General features: G+C 36.6%; 1 protein-coding gene across 1 annotated transcript in view; it reads right to left on the minus strand.

Annotated features, from left to right (window-relative positions):
* The window catches only part of IFT74 (intraflagellar transport 74), a 68,817-nt gene that overhangs the window by 20,931 nt on the left and 30,514 nt on the right, over nucleotides 1-17,372 (minus strand). Inside the window, exons 9-13 of the mRNA XM_040963092.1 lie at nucleotides 10,110-10,248; nucleotides 9,266-9,328; nucleotides 7,319-7,462; nucleotides 5,305-5,345; nucleotides 3,465-3,544 (exon numbers count right to left, since the gene is read on the minus strand). Coding sequence (XP_040819026.1) covers nucleotides 3,465-3,544; nucleotides 5,305-5,345; nucleotides 7,319-7,462; nucleotides 9,266-9,328; nucleotides 10,110-10,248 — 467 coding nt within the window. The remainder of the gene's footprint in view (nucleotides 1-3,464; nucleotides 3,545-5,304; nucleotides 5,346-7,318; nucleotides 7,463-9,265; nucleotides 9,329-10,109; nucleotides 10,249-17,372) is intronic.

The raw sequence follows: 17,372 nt of genomic DNA on the forward strand, positions 1-17,372 counted from the left end.
AAGATGGACTTGCAATGAAACTGTTTACTATATCTTGACAATAGGATGCTGGACTCTCTGCCATTGCCCATGCCCACAATGATGGACATATGACTGTATATGAAGAACTATATTTTAGTAATGATATAGAGAAACTAGGTGGCGGGGCAGGGGATGGGGGAAAATTCGGATTGGGATAAGGGAAATACCAGGAGCCTATTGAACTGTACCATAAGATAATAATATGATAAAATGCAAAAAAAGATATATTTGGGGAAGAATACATAACTCTATTCTAAGATCAGAGAGCCCAATTTCACCCTTAGTTCATTTTACAGTTTTCCTTAATGAAATATGAATTGTTTGGATAGTCCACACATTTTTGTTTACTTTCCCAAGCAGTTCTGTTAAAGTATATAAAACACAGTTCTTGTCCTTGAGGAATTATAGCCTAAGAAGAAGGACAAACACACAGCAACTAACTTTAGCATAAGATGGTCAATGTGGAATTTTTCATGCACAATGCTCTGATAACATCGAGGGACGGTTACTCACTTTCCCAACTCAGAAACAGGCTAGGAAAGAAATTAGTTTTTGGTAGATAGGAGGTAGAGTACCAAAGGAAGATTTCAAAAGGAAATGACTTTTAGTGAGGGAACTAACAGGGAAAAAACATTCAATAGAAGGAGTAAAGTATAGTAGGGAAAGATATTGGGGCAGACAATCTGCCGTATGACAGAGGAGGTGAGAGGTGGGGTACACAAGTAGATAATTAGACTTAAGGGAAGCTGATGATACAGAGGCCACACCATAGATGACTAGTAGGACATGCAATTTAAAAAATTATACACCATGGGGAATCAAGATAAGCAAAATGACACAGGATCACATTACATATGATACTCTGTTAGCATCACGCCAGAGAATGAAAGGGGGCAAGGCTGCTGGTAGGAGACCAGTTAGGAGGCTACTACAATAGTTCAGACAAGAATAACCAGGTCCTGAACTAACAAGTAACCTTCTAACAAGTAACCTTCTAACAAAACCCCTTTTGATGGCGAGCCAATAATCTATGATCACAATAAAACAGAAGAATGCAAGTTGAAAACAAATATGTATATATAAAACCTAATGTGTATATGAGTATGTACACATACATATATACATATTTAGATATCAGATACACACGTACATAAAAATTGTTTTCCCATTACTACATAGCATCATATTTTAAACCACATTAATATAAAAGGACAAGGGATAGAAAACAAAAATGAAAATGCAAGCTAAACTTCAAACTACCACAAATATCATAGAGGTAATAATTAATAATAAACTGCACTAAAATGTTTTATTTCAGTGAAAAGAAGTTAAGATGGAGAAATTATTTAGGATGTATCCTATATAGCATCTGAATTCAAAAACGTCTGATTTTGCAGAGTAGGTTAAATATATTCATAAAACTGTAGAATATTAGATCCACATAAATTAAAAGCAATGAAATAATTTACTAAAGAAAGCAACATGGTCCAAAATACCAAATTCAGTTACACAGAAGGAAAAAGTTGAAGACATTTACTGTATATAATATGGCGAGTAGTTAACAACAACGTAGTACGTTCTTAAAGACAACTGAGCGTGTACTTTCAGTGTTCCAATCATTAAAATGATAAACATAAAGTACTGGACATGTAATTAGCTTGATGATTCACTCCACCAGCTATGGTATTTCAAACTATCATGTTGTGCACAATAAATACATACCATTTGTTACTGAAAACAAGAAATTCATTTCAAAAAGAAAATAACACGACTTAAGTTTTATCATGCGCCTACCTCAGAATGCATGCCATATAATATTCATAAATCTAAATGAAATGGGATCATTATATTTATTTTGTAGATGAGAAAACCAAAACTTAGGCAAGCTTACTTACCTAAAAACTGAACTTAAATTCTGGTGGTAGATGATTAATTTAAAGCCACTAGTTGTTAAATGTAAACAAAAATAAGTAAGAACTTACAAAAAACATTTTTATGTTGTAACTGTAGCACTTTCAGGTCAAGTTTAAATCAACATATTTTGGGCGCGGCGCCATGGCCTAGTGGCTAAAAGTCCTCACCTTGAACATGCCAGGAACCCATATGGGCGCTGGTTCTAATCCCGGCAGCTCCACTTCCCATCCAGCTCCCTGCTTGTGGCCTGGGAAAGCAGTCGAGGATGGTCCAATGCTTTGGGACCCTACACCCATGTGGGAGACCTGGAGGAAGTTCCTGGCTCCTGGCTTCAGATCAGCACAACACCTGCCATTGCACTCACTTTGGTAGTGAATCATGGGACGGAAGATCTTCCTCTCTGTCTCTCCTCCTCTCTGTACATCTGACTTTGTAATGAAAATAAAATAAACCTTTTAAAATAAATAAATAAACAGATTTTGGAGTCAAAAGATCATTGTTTAAATCTATTTGCTCTTTAGTAGTGGTGAAATTTGACTAAGTTATGTAACCTCTTTTAGCCTCAGCATCTATGAAGAGGGTGAACAAAGCTTCAGAGGATTTTTGGAAAGACTGTAAAGTACCCAGTCCAGGTAAGAAATTAATTTATAGTAGCTAACGATACTACTTAAAAATCAAGCACAAATAAAACTGGTAAAATATCACCAAAATTGAAGTAAACAATTTAGACACAGATGAGCCTTTATTCTGGTTCTATGGTATTTTCTTAGCCATGATACATACATATACATTTATTGTTTATATCATACCTAACTCATAAAGACATAGTCAATTCTTGGTTTACAAAATATACTGCCTGTGATTAAAGTGCACCATGAAGAAACCTATTAGGTGGGTGCTGGCTGGCAACTGCGGTAATCAATCTCCTCCCGCTACTACACATAACATCGTATTCCTCAAAACATCCATTTTCTCAGAGCCGAAGTCCCCTAGATGTTCTGGTCCCTGCACTGATTCTTGCACACCTTTCGTGAGGGAAAGTAGGAGGGATCACCAGGATTAATCAGTGTTTGCCAACCCAGTAGTAGACCCTTCTCTGGAACGAATTCCTTCTGGGTTATATGTGAGTTTCAGGACTTGATCCCTATCATCTCCAACTTCACCCAACTAACCTGGATAATTAATAGACGATCATTTTAAGAAAGTATGACTTGGGCATCTAAAATAACTTTAAATTGCCTAACTTCATTAAAAAAAACTTCTTGACAACATCAAATAAATACATATCATTATGTAACATATTCAAGTTATTCCAAAAATTTGGTCAATTTAAATAATTTTAATACAGATTTTAAATAATTTAAAAATATATATGTTTAGTACATAATTCAGAAAATTTTAATAATATCGAAAATTAAATCATAAACCTCAGAAAAACAGCCAAAGAGATCCTAGTTAATACTGTACCAATATTCCTGAGTATCTGGTAATCTAGATTTTAAAATATATATATATATCAGAAATGTTACCTTGGTGTTCCTCTAAATCCATATCAAGTTGTCTAATTTCTTCATTAAACTGATTTATTTTTTCTTTTATATCTGTTAACCTGTTGGAAATGTTATTTAACAAATTTATGAAGATAACACAGAAACTCCTAATGATGATTTTCAGAACATTTTCTTCAAAGCTACATAGGCAAAATCCAGAAATAATATATTCTATGCTGAGGACAAAACAAATTTAGGAAAAAGTCCTTTCCAGATCTTCTTCAAGCTACATATTTAGAGTACAAGTGTATTTGGGGATAGATCACCCAACTTTAACAACAGATCATCTTTCATCTTCTTTTGAGTTTGACTGCAATATTAAAGTAAGAAGTCTTTAGCAACCTTCTTCCACTGGCTTGTTTAACTAGACTCAAATAGTAGAAAATAACAACAAAAAAATCTATGACTAACAGAAGTAGATACAGGTTAAAACATTACCACAAAGTGGTTATACCTTCAACAAAACTAATAATCAAAGAAACATATGTACTTTCTAAAGCCAATAATTAAGAAAATACAGCACTGGCATAGGATCAATTTCTATATCCATCAGCTAGAATCAGGAATCCACAAATAATTCTGTAAGTCTATAGTCAATGGATTTTGAACCATTTTGAAAATTTCTGCAAATCATAACTCATAAACAAATTTTATCTAGAATATGCAAAGGACTCTCATAATTCAATAATAAAAAGAGCCTACTTCAAAAATTAGACCAAATTATCTGAATAAACATTTCTCTAGAGGAGATATATGAAGTATACATGTATATATACATTGGTATGTATATATAAAGAATACGTGTGTGTGCGTGTGCGTGCATGCACGCGTGCATAAAGTACCAACAAGTACAGGGAGAAAAGCTCAACATCATTGGCCTCCGGGAAATGCAAATCAAAACTAACAGGATAAAACAAAGCACCCATGAAGATGGCTTTAAGGAAAAAAGACGATAAGCATTGGTGAGGATGTGGAGAAGGAGAATTCTCACATCCTGCCACCACAATGTAAGACGGTGCTGCTGCATTAGAAAAGAGCCTGGCAACTCCCCCAAAAGTTACACAGGGGCCAGAAACTCCATTCCTAAGAATATACACACAAGAATAAAGCCAAAAGGCATAGCTAAGCAAGAAGTTGTACATGGACGTTCATACCAGCAAGTTTCTTAATAGTCAAAATATAGAAGCACAAGAAATGCTCACCAAGTAGTGAACGCATAAATAAAATGCGGTCTATACACACAATGTGATATTTTGACAATAAGAAACTTTAATACATGCTACAACACAGATGACATTAACAACATTACGCTAAGCAAAAATATTTGGATAAATAAGATCATGCATGCACTGTCTGAATCCTTTTACATGCAATATCCAGAATAAGCCAACCCAGAGGTCTAAAGCAGATGCAGCTGGAAGCGGGTCAGTAAGCAGGTGACTAGAGGGTATGGGATTTCATGCTTTGGTTTTGTTTTTGTTTTTTAGCTGAACTGTTCTAAAATTGATATGGGTGATAGTCACACAACTCGATGAATATAGTAAAACTCTGGATTACAGACTTTAAACATGTGAATTAAGGTATAATATATCTTCAGTATTTCTAAAAAACAATTGTACTAAGATTGGTTCTTACTTAAATACCCAGGGAAATATTTAAAGGTTATATGTTAAAAAAAAAAAGGTTGTATGTTAAATGTCAACATTATCAATACAAACCACAGAAATTGTACTTATAATAATATTCTAGTCCTTTTAGTTTAAGAATATAATTTAAGATGAGAAACAAATGCAGAATATCACAGTATCAAGACACTTACTGCCTCTCCATGCTGGCTATTTCCTGATTATCCTCCTTAACCTATAAAAACATAAAAAGAAAACAGACTTTAAAGAATAATTACTACTACACTATCTTGAAGAGAATTTCCTTCTCAAGTATGTTGTACTAAACATCAACGTCATTTTTTTTAAACCTGTTTCTTAGAATTCCACCTTTAAAATTAAGGGTACCACTGCTAAGCAACTCTTCAGAGATTCCTTCCTCCTTTACACAGGACAGGTGCAACAGATACGTCCTCGTCTCTCCACCACGTGCCATCAGCTTAACACACCTGCACATCTTGAATGCTGATCATCAGCTAGGATCTCTGAGATGGGTCCCTCCACCCTTTCAAGTTAGCGCTGTAAGAGTTAGCAAGCCCAGTTTCATCTGGATTTCAGGTAACGAATAACTTCCAGGGTTATTCTAACATATATGTTTGTTCTAAAAGATTACTCGTTGCCTATCTAAAATTTAACAAGCCAAACTGTGTTTTACCTGGCAGTCTCACCTAAGATCCTCTCTCCTTCTCTGGTTCTATTGGTTTTTTTCCAAGAAAATGAAGAACTTTTAGATTTTAATAACTTTCTGGAATGATGCTAATACTTAAATAGTCCCTGATCTCTAAGGTTCTTCCATACTCAGCAGCTTCAGCGAAAGAGTACAGAGGAGCTCCTGACTCAAGTCTAAATACATAGGTAGGTCTCTCCAGTGCCAGAGTGTTTCAGAATAAACACGCTACTCATAAGTTAGTTAAACTGAAGCCTGCTTAGGCATAAAAAGAAACCTACTGAATACATGTGACCCAACTTTGTGCTGTATTGTAATTCCACAGGGAACTTTAACTCCACTCCCTTCTTGAGGCACTCACAATAACATCAGAACTCATTAGCCTAGAGATAGTTCATTTTCTGAATACAAGGCCCGAAACAAAAACATAGTACATCTTTTTTTTTTTTAAAGATTTATTTTTATTATTTTTTCATTGGAAAGGCGGATATACAGAGAGGAGAGAGAGAGAGGAAGATCTTCCGTCCGATGATTCACTCCCCAAGTGAGCTCAACGGCCGATACTATGCCGATCCTAAGTCAGGAGCCTCTTCCGGGTCTCCCACGTGGGTGCAGGTTCCCAAAGCTTTGGGCTGTCCTCGACTGCTTTCCCAGGCCACAAGCAGGGAGCTGGAAGGGAAGCGGGGCTGCCGGGATTAGAACCGGTGCCCATATAGGATCCCGGGCGTGCAAGGCGAGGACCTTTAACCACTTGCGCCACCGCGCCGCGCCCAAAACATAGTACATCTTTAATAAGATTAACTAAATATTAAATTACCAATAGAATTTTATGTTTTCCTAATAACTATCTAAACACCAAAAGTGGTCAAAAATGTACAAAGATTATGTAAAATCAGGATCAGACCCCAAAAACAGTTTCTTAAGAAAATAACTTTTCGGGTCCAGTGCAGCAGCCTAGCAGCTAATGTCCTCACCTTGAACGCGCCAGTACCCCATGTAAGGGCCAGTTCTAATCCTGGCAGCTCTACTTCCCATCCAGCTCCCTTCTTGTGGCCTGGGAAACCAGTCAAGGACGACCCAAAGCCTTGGGACCCTGCACCTGCGTGGGAGACCCAGAAGAGGCTCCTGGCTTCAGATCATCACAGCTCCGGCTGTTGTAGTCACTTGGGGAGTGAATCATCGAACAGAGGATCTTCCTCTCTGTCTCTTCCCCTCTTTCTCTGTCTATATGTATGTATTTATATATGTAATCTTTTATATATATATCTTTTATATATATAGTAATCATTTATATATATATATCTGACTTTGCAATAAAAATAAATAAATCTTAAAAAAGTAAAGAACTTTTCCCCAAACTTTCTTAATCAAGCATTGATATAAGCTTATCCAGGTTTTTTTTTAGATAAAAACATTACTGACTTCCGTTTAAATTCCTAGTTCCTAAATAAAATGAATCAAATATTTAGCAAACTCTAACAAGCAAGTATGTTTTTTCCTACTTGTTTAAGTAATCTCTCTCTCTCATCCATCGGTGAACCCATGTTCTTGTCTTCTGCAATCATTTGATCTCGATGGGATTCCAGCTCATAAAGTTTTTCATGCAGTAATACAGCATCCTGTTTTACCTGGGAGTGTGCTATTTCCTGATGGGAACAAAAAGGGAAAAATTAAAGGTTTTTTTTTTTCTGAAATAAGTTTCAGTTTATAAGAATAAGGATAAAATTACCAGCACCATGTTTTTAAAAGGCTGTATTTTGTTTTCTAGTTTTGACAGTGATTTTATTGTATTTTCATTTGAAAGGAAGAGTTACAGAGAGAGAGGAGAGGCAAAGAGACCTTCTAACTGCTAGTTCACTCCCCAGATGATCCCGATGGCCAGAACGGAGCTATATCGTGTTTAGAAAATAAAATAAACTGAGACTGCTAACCTCTTGTGAGTCATACACTGAAAATAGGTAATTAAATATACAGAGATAAATTTTTATTCTTTGGGTTAATACTGTGCTTGTAGTATGAATGAGTACCAAGGATATTAGGTACTTACATGTATCATTTTTTTAAAGATTTATTAATTTTTATTTGAAAGGCAGAGTTACAGAGGGAAAAGGAGAGATGGAAAGATCTTCCATCTGCTGTTTTCCCAAATGACCACAACAGCTGGAGCTGAGGTGATCCAAAGCCAGAAGCCAGCAGCCTCTTCCAAGTCTCCCACACGAATGCAGAGAACCAAGGACTTAAGCCATGCCCCACTGCTTTCCCAGGCAGTATCAGGGCACTCATTGGAAGTGGAGCATCCAGGACACAATCCTGCACCCACATGGGATGTCAGTGCCACAGACAGATATGCCATGGCACAAGCCCATGACACAACGTCTTTAAATATAAATATCTATGTGCCAGTACAGAGGTACAGAAGATACTCATCTGCCCTATAAAATACAGAATATCCCTACCAACAGGAGGAAAAAGAAAAACATCACAGTGTTTTGTACAACTTTAACCATTATGTGCTATCCAAAGGCAAAAAAAAAGTGATATATTTTTTCATGAATAAGTCATAGTAACAAGCACTTTCCACAATGTTATAGATTGAATTGTATCACCACAAAAAAACAGATTGAAGTCCTAACCTTATAAACCCATGAATCTGACCTACCATTAAGCAGACTTGCCTCCTGGCCACCCATGGTGCTCACAAGAACCTGGCCTAGATCTGGTTGCCAGCAGCATTTGGGGAGTGAACCAGCGCAGAGATCTCTTTCTGTCTCTGTCTCCTGCTGTTACTCTTGCAAATAAAAATGTAAACACAATGTTTTAAAAGGAGCCAGATATTTGGTGCCATGATGTCATTGTGAACACCAGCATTCCATGTCAGAGTCGGTGGTTCAAGTCCCAATTACTCTGCTTCCAATCCAGCCTCCTGCTAACTCACGTCTTGGGAAGCAGCGGGTGATGGCTCAAGTCCCTGGGTCCCGAAACTCATGCGGAAGACCTGGACTGCATTTCAGGCTTCTGGCTTTGGCCTTTCCCATTCCCAACCATTGCAGGCATTTGGGAAGTAAACCAAAGGTTCTTAGTTCTCTCCCTTTATATAAAAACAAATGAAATTTTAAATAAATAAGAAAAAAAAAAACACAAGCTTTAAAATCCTTACTTCCCCTCTTTATTTGATATTAGTCTCTTGTACAGGTATCTTTAAATTGTTGTTAGGTTTTCACATGTCCTACCAGGGCAGAAGGACTTCTATAAGATAGGTGCTTAGTAATTTAGTAACTTTCCAAACCAAGTAATCTTTGTGGTCCAGAATAGGAAGAAAAAAAATGTGGACTCCCCTATTCATACATACTAAAAAAATATGTTCCTGAATGAGATGCATTCATAAATTTAGCTAAATTATCTTTCACAGCTGAGTAACTAACGGACCCTTATTTGACTGTATACTTAACAGTTTCCAGGCTCTCTTTTTTCATGTTCAGTGAATCCAGTTGTTGTTGAAGTGTATCTAATTCCTAGGAGAAAGAGCAAACTTAAATACAAAATATACTGAGAAAAATTTACCTCTCCAGTTCTCAACAATTTTAAATACGTATATGGCAAAGGAAATTTTATAAACATCTTCAATTGAAAGGCTTTATTTTGATTTGAATTTATTAATATTTCATTATCTTTCTTCCTGTCAATTGCTTCAGTTATCTGTATAAACCTTGTCACGTATCTTCATATCCTTCAAGTTTATCCGAAGCAGCTATACCTTGTCACAGTTTATCATTTCTGTGTACATTTCTGCGAACATTAAATATCAAAAGCTTTCAAATTAATGCCATTTTTTAAAGTTTTAATTTTTAACCATGTTTTCTTCTTTTTGTCTACTTTCTTTTAGGGTCAAGGCCTATAGAACACACACTAACACACACACATACGTGTACAAAAACATGTAAAATGGTTCAAATCTAGGACGAAACTGTTAGATTGAACAAGATTAACCAAGATTTGGTAGTATGTTAGCATTTCCCAGGAGCAGCAGGAGGGACCTGGACGGCAGTCAGGACTCCAGCTGGCACTCATACGGGACACTGGCATTGCAGGTTACAGTTGAAACCACTGAACCGCATTTCCTTCACCTCCACTTTTTTAAAGAAACATCTCAAGTTTAAAAGTTCCTAAGAAGCAACTGAAAATCTTGCTCAAATGCAAACTGACTAGTAGCTCAATCAAACTCTCTGGGCATGATGAAAGCCTGCAGGACATACTTTCAGTAGAAAGAGTAGACCTGGTTGTAATTTATATTACCTGCAACAATTTGTCATTTGTAGTTTTCATTTCTATGTACTTGACTTGTTTTTCAGGAGACATATCCTTGATAATACCATCTGCTGCTTGTTTTTCTTGTTCAATTTCTTCTTCTACGCTTTGAATTTGTTTTTCTTTCCTGAAAACAAAAGCATGCAGTCAGCATCTTATGACCATATTGAAGGAAAAAGTATCATATAATTTTGTTCAGGTAATGGCCTCTATTTAATAGGGAACTTAAATAATATTCAACCACAGTACGTGGCAGCAAAGTCCTTTACATTTATACAAAACAAGCGAACTTGTATGTGAGTTGAATAACCTGGTGAAGTCACTACAGAGTTGTACATTTTCCTCCTCCGGATTCTCCCTTACTTTCCTTTTTCGTTTACCAAGGTAACACAGGAGTTATTATAAGGAATCCCTCAGGGTTTGTACCCATGAGGATGTATTTATAGCTTCTGCTACTACATTCCACAATGACAAAATAATGGTTAATCGTCCCTTAGCAAAAGAATTCTTTGAGCAAATGGACTCTTGTATGGCAGACTGCCAGGTAAATGAGATACAAACAATGCTACTTGGAGTAAGCTGAAGAACAGCAGAGCAGTACAACTTCTAAAATAGCTGCATAACTTTAGGTTAATAATATGCTCGACTTAAAGTGTTAAATCACTGCTTTAATTAAAATGAGTGTTTAACTAAAAATTCATGGAATTACTAAGAAACAGGTTTTTTTTTCTTATGATAACAAGAAATGCCACTTATTTGTTATGCAAGGTCAACTATCTACAGAGGAAATTTCAGTTAAAAAAAAGTGAAACACCACTTACATAAGTATGTCAAGATTTACACATAAAAACCTTGAATGAACATAAATATTCAATCCCAGTATCAATGAATTTCTTGGATTTCAAAATCTCGTTAATTTCTGACTACTGATTTTTCACCCACAGAAAACTCTTTCACAACTGCTAGCTATCCCTTGTAGATTCATTTATTTCCCCACACACTTCCTACATCCTTTTTTTTTTTTAAAAAAAAAAAGATATTTTATTTATTTGAAAGGTAAATTTGGAGATAGGGAGTGAGGGAGAGAAGCAAAGAGAATCTTCCACCACTGGTACACGCCACAAACGTCCACTATAGCCAGGGCTGGGCGAGTCCACAACTAGCAGCCAGGAGCTGCTCCTAGGTCTCCACAAGGACTTGGGCTTCTGTGCTTTCCCTGGCACACTGCCAGGGAGCTAGACTGGAAGTAGAACCATGACAGGAACCACACCCATATGGCATGCCAGCCTCACGGGTGGTGGCTTTACTCACTATCCCACAATGCTGGCCTACCAAAGTCATTCTTCACTGCTAGATTAAATTGCCTAAAACTCAGAAAAATTTTTTGCAAACACCCCATAATAGCTAAATAAAGTTGGGTACTGTGGTATAGCGAGCTCAGCCATTGCTTGCGACAACTGCATCACACATCAAAAGGCTAATTTGAGTCCCAATTTCCTATTAAGGCACTTGAAAAAGCAACAGATAATGACCTGTCACCTATATCAGAGATTAGGAGTTCCTGGTACCTGGCTTTAGCTCAGCCCATCCTGGCTATTCCAAGAATCTGGATAATGACCTAACCAGCTGAAAGATTTCTGTCCCTTCCTCTCTATTACTCTGCCTTCCAAACAAACAAATAAAAAGAAATATCTTTAAAACAAACCTAAAAGAATGAACAATACAGCATAGATACCTAGAGCTTGAACTTATTTTTGTCTCCCTATTGAATGATGAATAATGTTATTAGTGTAACCCTCAACCACTACAGCACAACATCCGAACATCTACACTGCTGCAGTTTATATGGGTATATGGATTTACAGAATTTTCAAGCAACAGATATCCACCATTTTAATCTGGCTCCTAGATTAAGGAGACCAGAATCTCAGAGACATTAGTCCTTGGGGACTAACTCATTCTAACCCACATAATTATTCACCACTAGCAATGTTTCTTCCTATTTTCTACATTTCAGGTAATGCTTAGAAGAGGAATAATGTTGGACAGTATTCGACTTACCAAAGGGGCAACTACAGCACAAGGAAGGTAACTGATTTTACGAAGGCTGTAAGGCAGCCAACTGCCAGACCTTTGGTGCTTTAACTACTTTCCTCTTGTGATGATTTGGCAGGAAAAAAGAAAAACCAACAATGATGGTGCCATCAAAAAGAACAAATCATAAAGTTGAACTCCATAGCATATAAAACTTGGCAGTAACTTTTTCATTTAAATTTTTCTAGCATTGCGGTACACTGGGTTAAGCCAGGTAAGCATTAAGGATCAACCCCAGCCATTGAGGCCATTTAGGGGTGAACCAGTGGATGGAAGACTCACTTGACCACCTGCCAAATAAATAAATAAATAAATAAATAAATATTTCAAAGAGCCACAAAATACCTGCAGCAATAATGCAAATTAGAAACAGTGTATCTTTCAAAAAGTACACATTTTTAATATTACACATCTTATGCCACAAATTAAGATGATTAATATTTTAGTAAGTTTTGAAAAGTAGTTAAAAAAACACAAAGCTAAGCAGACTGCCTCACTGATTACATGGAAAATGTCAGAGGTGACTTTAAGAAATTATTCTTCTAGTCAATCTTTTGCTAAGGAAGTCTAGTAAGTTTCCTTTTTTTTTTTTTTATTACTGGTTGATGAGGTACAAAGGTTAAAACAAAGTGAAATACAATCATATGACATACTTTTTTTTTAAATGGTGTAGAAGATTGAAGCGCTTCAGTACAACAGAAAAAGAAAGAAGTATACCAGAAAAAGAAAAAAACTAAAGGTAAGATCCTATGAATTGATAGGCTTGGTGGTAGTTGTTGAATTAAAAAAAAAGAAGAAAGTAATCTTATTTAAGCTTGCTAAGTCTGTACAGTCCTTTACTGCAATAAATGAAAATAGATATGACTACATTTTCAATATCGTCTGCCTTAGAAATAGCAAAAATCTGTGATAAAGCAAAGACTTTTGTAAATAGAATTAGAATGTAATACAAAGCAATTATTTTTCATTAGGAAACAAAAATAGCTTAATCTAGCCAAGCAAATTTAAAAGATCTTATGATTATTCTGAAATATGTTTACCACAGGACATTTTGAAATGACATCACTTGAAAAACAACTTTCAAAACAAAAGAACTGGCAATTAGTTGATAGCCTTTGAAGCTTGGTGATAGGTGATAACCTTAGCTCCTTCGGTAAGCTTTATTCCTTGGAATTTTTCATTATAAAAAACCTTTTAAGGTTTCAAAAAATTCTATAATTAAATACTGAAGAAAATTGATTGTGAATCATTAACATCTTACTCCATAGACACTGAAATACAATATAAAATTTAACGGCAAAATATATTTTATTTAATAAAATCAAAATAATCACAGCGTAATTTTATTAGACACAATAATCATACAGTAAATAAAAGCTAGTATTATTATTATTAGTTCCTGTGGAATCACTAAATTGAAACTCAAATATCATCTCAAAGAAATTTAAAACTGAGAAAAAAATTTTCCAATCAATAATATTAAATAGGGTAAGCAGACTACTGAACTATTTCTGGATAAACTGGTGATTTACAGATAATCTGCTCACTAACCCCTCTGCCAATCAGATTGAAAGAGTCAATAATGATAGCAAAAGTTTTTGTTTAGGGACTGATTCAGTGTCATGATAGTTGACATTCATCCTCCTCCACTGCGCTCTTCCCCTCTCAAAAGACAAATACGTGGAAACACCAAAGACCATGTAAAGAGCACAGTTCACAGCTTTTAACCCAGTAATGCTTGAATTTCTTCAGTATCTTCTTGTGTATAATATACCGTTTTTGTCTCTAACATTTATTGTTATGAAAGACAAAATATTATTTTTCTAATCCTTGTAATTTTATTTCCTTTAGCATACTGAAGAAAGTAATCAATAGTAGTAAATAGATAATAAAAATAGTGATCATTAAGTGTAAATTCACCCCGTGTATTTGTTTTCACACAGATCACAGGCTCATCATGCCTCCATTACCTTTCCCATCTGCTTCTACTCTACTTCAACTCTTTCCTTAAAACTAGTAATTTTGTCGCCTATTTTTTTTCTAGCCATCTCTATCTGAATTCATGAAACAACAGGACTTCAACCTTACTCACTTTCCCTTACTTATCATCAGAGACATTAGAGTTTGACCAGGCTACTGGAAATAACACCACAAACCACTGCAGAGGCCAGCCCATACTACAAGATCATTAAACACAGGTAAATAAACCTTCAGAATGATGTAGGTATTCCCCTTCTGTGAGCAAAGGTCTGGAATAAGTGATAGCCTGGACTCATTTCTGGCTCTAAAAGGGGTTTCTATTAAAATCTACACAAAAGCTATAAAAACTCTACAAGGCAGAGTAGCCGATTAAACTATGGAAAGAGTGGGAAGAGAACAAGCCAGGCAGATAAACAATATGAAGGCAATGAGGAAAGACTGACTAGCCCAGATCAGCATTGAAATAACAGCCTACCCCACACTCCTAAAGCAGAATGACAGATCCGGAACTCGAACAGAGCCTTACTTTGAGATTAGTTTCTCTACTTCTTGCTCCAGTGAAATACACTTTCCTTAAAAATCAAACAAATGTTATAAGGACTCTGAAAAAAAAAACCTAAATTTCAGAAGACCTAGATATATTTATATATTACTTGTTTGCAGAAGAGTTTATAGTGTTGGCTTTAAGAAACAGAGAATAGAGAGTGAATGAGAAACATCAAGGTTATGAATAAAATTATAATATGCAAAGCACTTAACAAGAAGAGTAAGCTACAGTAAATGGGAATTTTAAGCAAAAGGTGGCATGTGGATTGCACCTAGTAACTTTCACTCCCATTCAAAACTGAAATAAAAAGTAAAAGATAAAGAAAAAAATAAACAAGCTATAAACCCACAAGGACAAAGAGAACAGAAAAGGAGGCAGGAATTAAACCGAGAAACCCTGAAAGCCATCCATCAAATGGAAATTCACTGGGAAAGGTTAATTCTTCCAAGCCAGCAGATAGAAAAGCTGAAAAACCACTTGCTGTATACTGCAGAAACCATAAATGGTCCAAAACGTTGGCAGTTCCAGGCAGTCTAGAAGTAGAGCAGGAGTGCTAAGCGCCTCCCTGCTCTGCTCAGGTAACGTCCTTCCCCTCCACGAGCAGAGCAGATCGCAGGACTTACTCCCCACGGGGAGATCTGAAACTGGAGTAAACTGCGCAGCAGACAGAGGTGAGCACAGGGGCACTTACAAGAGTACCTCAAAATGTTACACAACAAATTATAATAGAAACCATTTTTAAAAGCACTCAGCTCTCAGAATGCTGACCAGGTAGTAGATCAGAAGAGACATTTTGTGAAGGCCAGCAAGCCCAAGAGGAGATCTAAAGAAAACCAGTGCTTCACATTCACATTGTAACAAAGTTTCAGAGTGTACAAGATCTACATAAACAGTTTCCCATCAGTGTTGTAGTCACCCACTGTTCACTTAAGTCAAAATCAAAACACTGCCAAACATGTGAAGATTGTCCAAAATAAGTCCAAAATAAACCAGAAGCCTACCACCTAAGGACATAAAGGCTATGTAAATAAAAAAGAAAACCATAAAAGGCAAAGGAAGCAATAAGATAACATGAGTACATTCATGTGACAGAATACTAAAGAAAATATTCAAAGAACAATATGAGTAAAAAAGAATGAGCCCCGTGCAACAGCTCAATCGGCTAATCCTCCCCCCCACGCACCCACCCAGGCTCCACAATGCCATTAAGGGTGCCAATTCATGTTCCTGCTACCTTGCTTCCAATTCTGCTCCCTGCCTAAGGCCTGGGAGAGCAGTAGAGGATGGACGAAAGTCTTGGGACCTTACACCCACGTGGGAGACCAGAAATAAACTCCTGCTCCCTGGCTTCAGATCAGCTTAGCTCCAGCTGCTGTGGCTACTTGAGGGGGTATAAACCAGTGTATGATCTTTCTGTCTGTCTCTCCTTTTTTCTATAAGTCTGTCTTTTCAATAAGACAAATAAATCTTTTTTTACAATAAAATTTAAAAAGAAGTAAAAAAGAAATACGTGAAAAATGCTGTGTTAATTTAAAAAAAAAAAAACAGTCAAGATGAAGTTACAGATGCATCCCAAAAAGCAGAGGAAAATATATTCTGAGATGTAATGTGGGAAGAGTAAAGATTAAAAAAAAATTAGAAAACTGGGGCAAGCATTTGGCCTAACAGCTAAGATGTCACTTAAGATGCCCACATGCCTGGGTTCAAATCTCAGCTTCAGTTCTGATTTCAGTTTCCAGAAAATACTGACCCTGGAAAGCAGCGCACGATGACCTGAGTAGTCGAGTTCCTGACACCCACCTCACTAACCTGGATTGAGACATTGGCTCTGGAGTGAACTGGCATACGGAAGCAGTGTATATCTGTGTATTAAAAGACCATGAAGTTTCATAATGCTGATTTTGAGAGCCCTGTGATAAATTAACACAAGTTACACGAAAGACAAAGACTTAGAATGTTTAACGGTAATACTGAAACTCAAAGACAACAGGACACTGCCACCAATGTTGTAAGGGAAAATTTCCTCCTAACTATAATTTGATTTTTTTACAGATTTATTTTTATTGCAATGTCAGCTATACTGAGAGGAGAGACAGAGAGGAAGATCTTCCATCCGATGATCCACTCCCCAAGTGACCACAACAGCCAGCGCTAAGCCAATCTGAAGCTAGGAGCCAGGAGCTTCTTCCTGTTCTCCCACATGGGTGCAGGGTCCCAAGGCTTTGGACTGTCCTCAACTGCTTTCCCAGGCCACAAGCAGGGAGCTGGATGGGAAGTGGTGCTGCCAGGTTTAGAACTGGCACCCATATAGGATTCCCGCGCGTGCAAGGAGAGGACTTTAGCCGCTAGGCTACTGCACTGGGCCCTATAATTTAATTTTTTAGGCAAAAATATCTTCTCAGCCTTAAAAAAAAAAAAAAGCAAAAACAAAAAAAAAAAAACCTTCCATGCTTGATCCTAGAAATTCTGACATTTCACTGAAACAAGGCAGTAAGTTAAGTCACAGCATTCTAGAAAACAAAAATCCACTTAATAAAGACCAAAGAGAATCCCCATGCTGAGGGCAGAAGACAGCAGAGTGCAGAGGCCCATCAATCAATTCCTCTGAATTGGAGAATAGGAGCAGGTGA

The sequence above is a fragment of the Ochotona curzoniae genome, unplaced genomic scaffold (genome assembly GCF_017591425.1).
Source record: "Ochotona curzoniae isolate NIBS_2020 unplaced genomic scaffold, NIBS_Ocur_1.0 scaffold_3208, whole genome shotgun sequence".
Lineage (NCBI taxonomy): Eukaryota > Metazoa > Chordata > Mammalia > Lagomorpha > Ochotonidae > Ochotona > Ochotona curzoniae.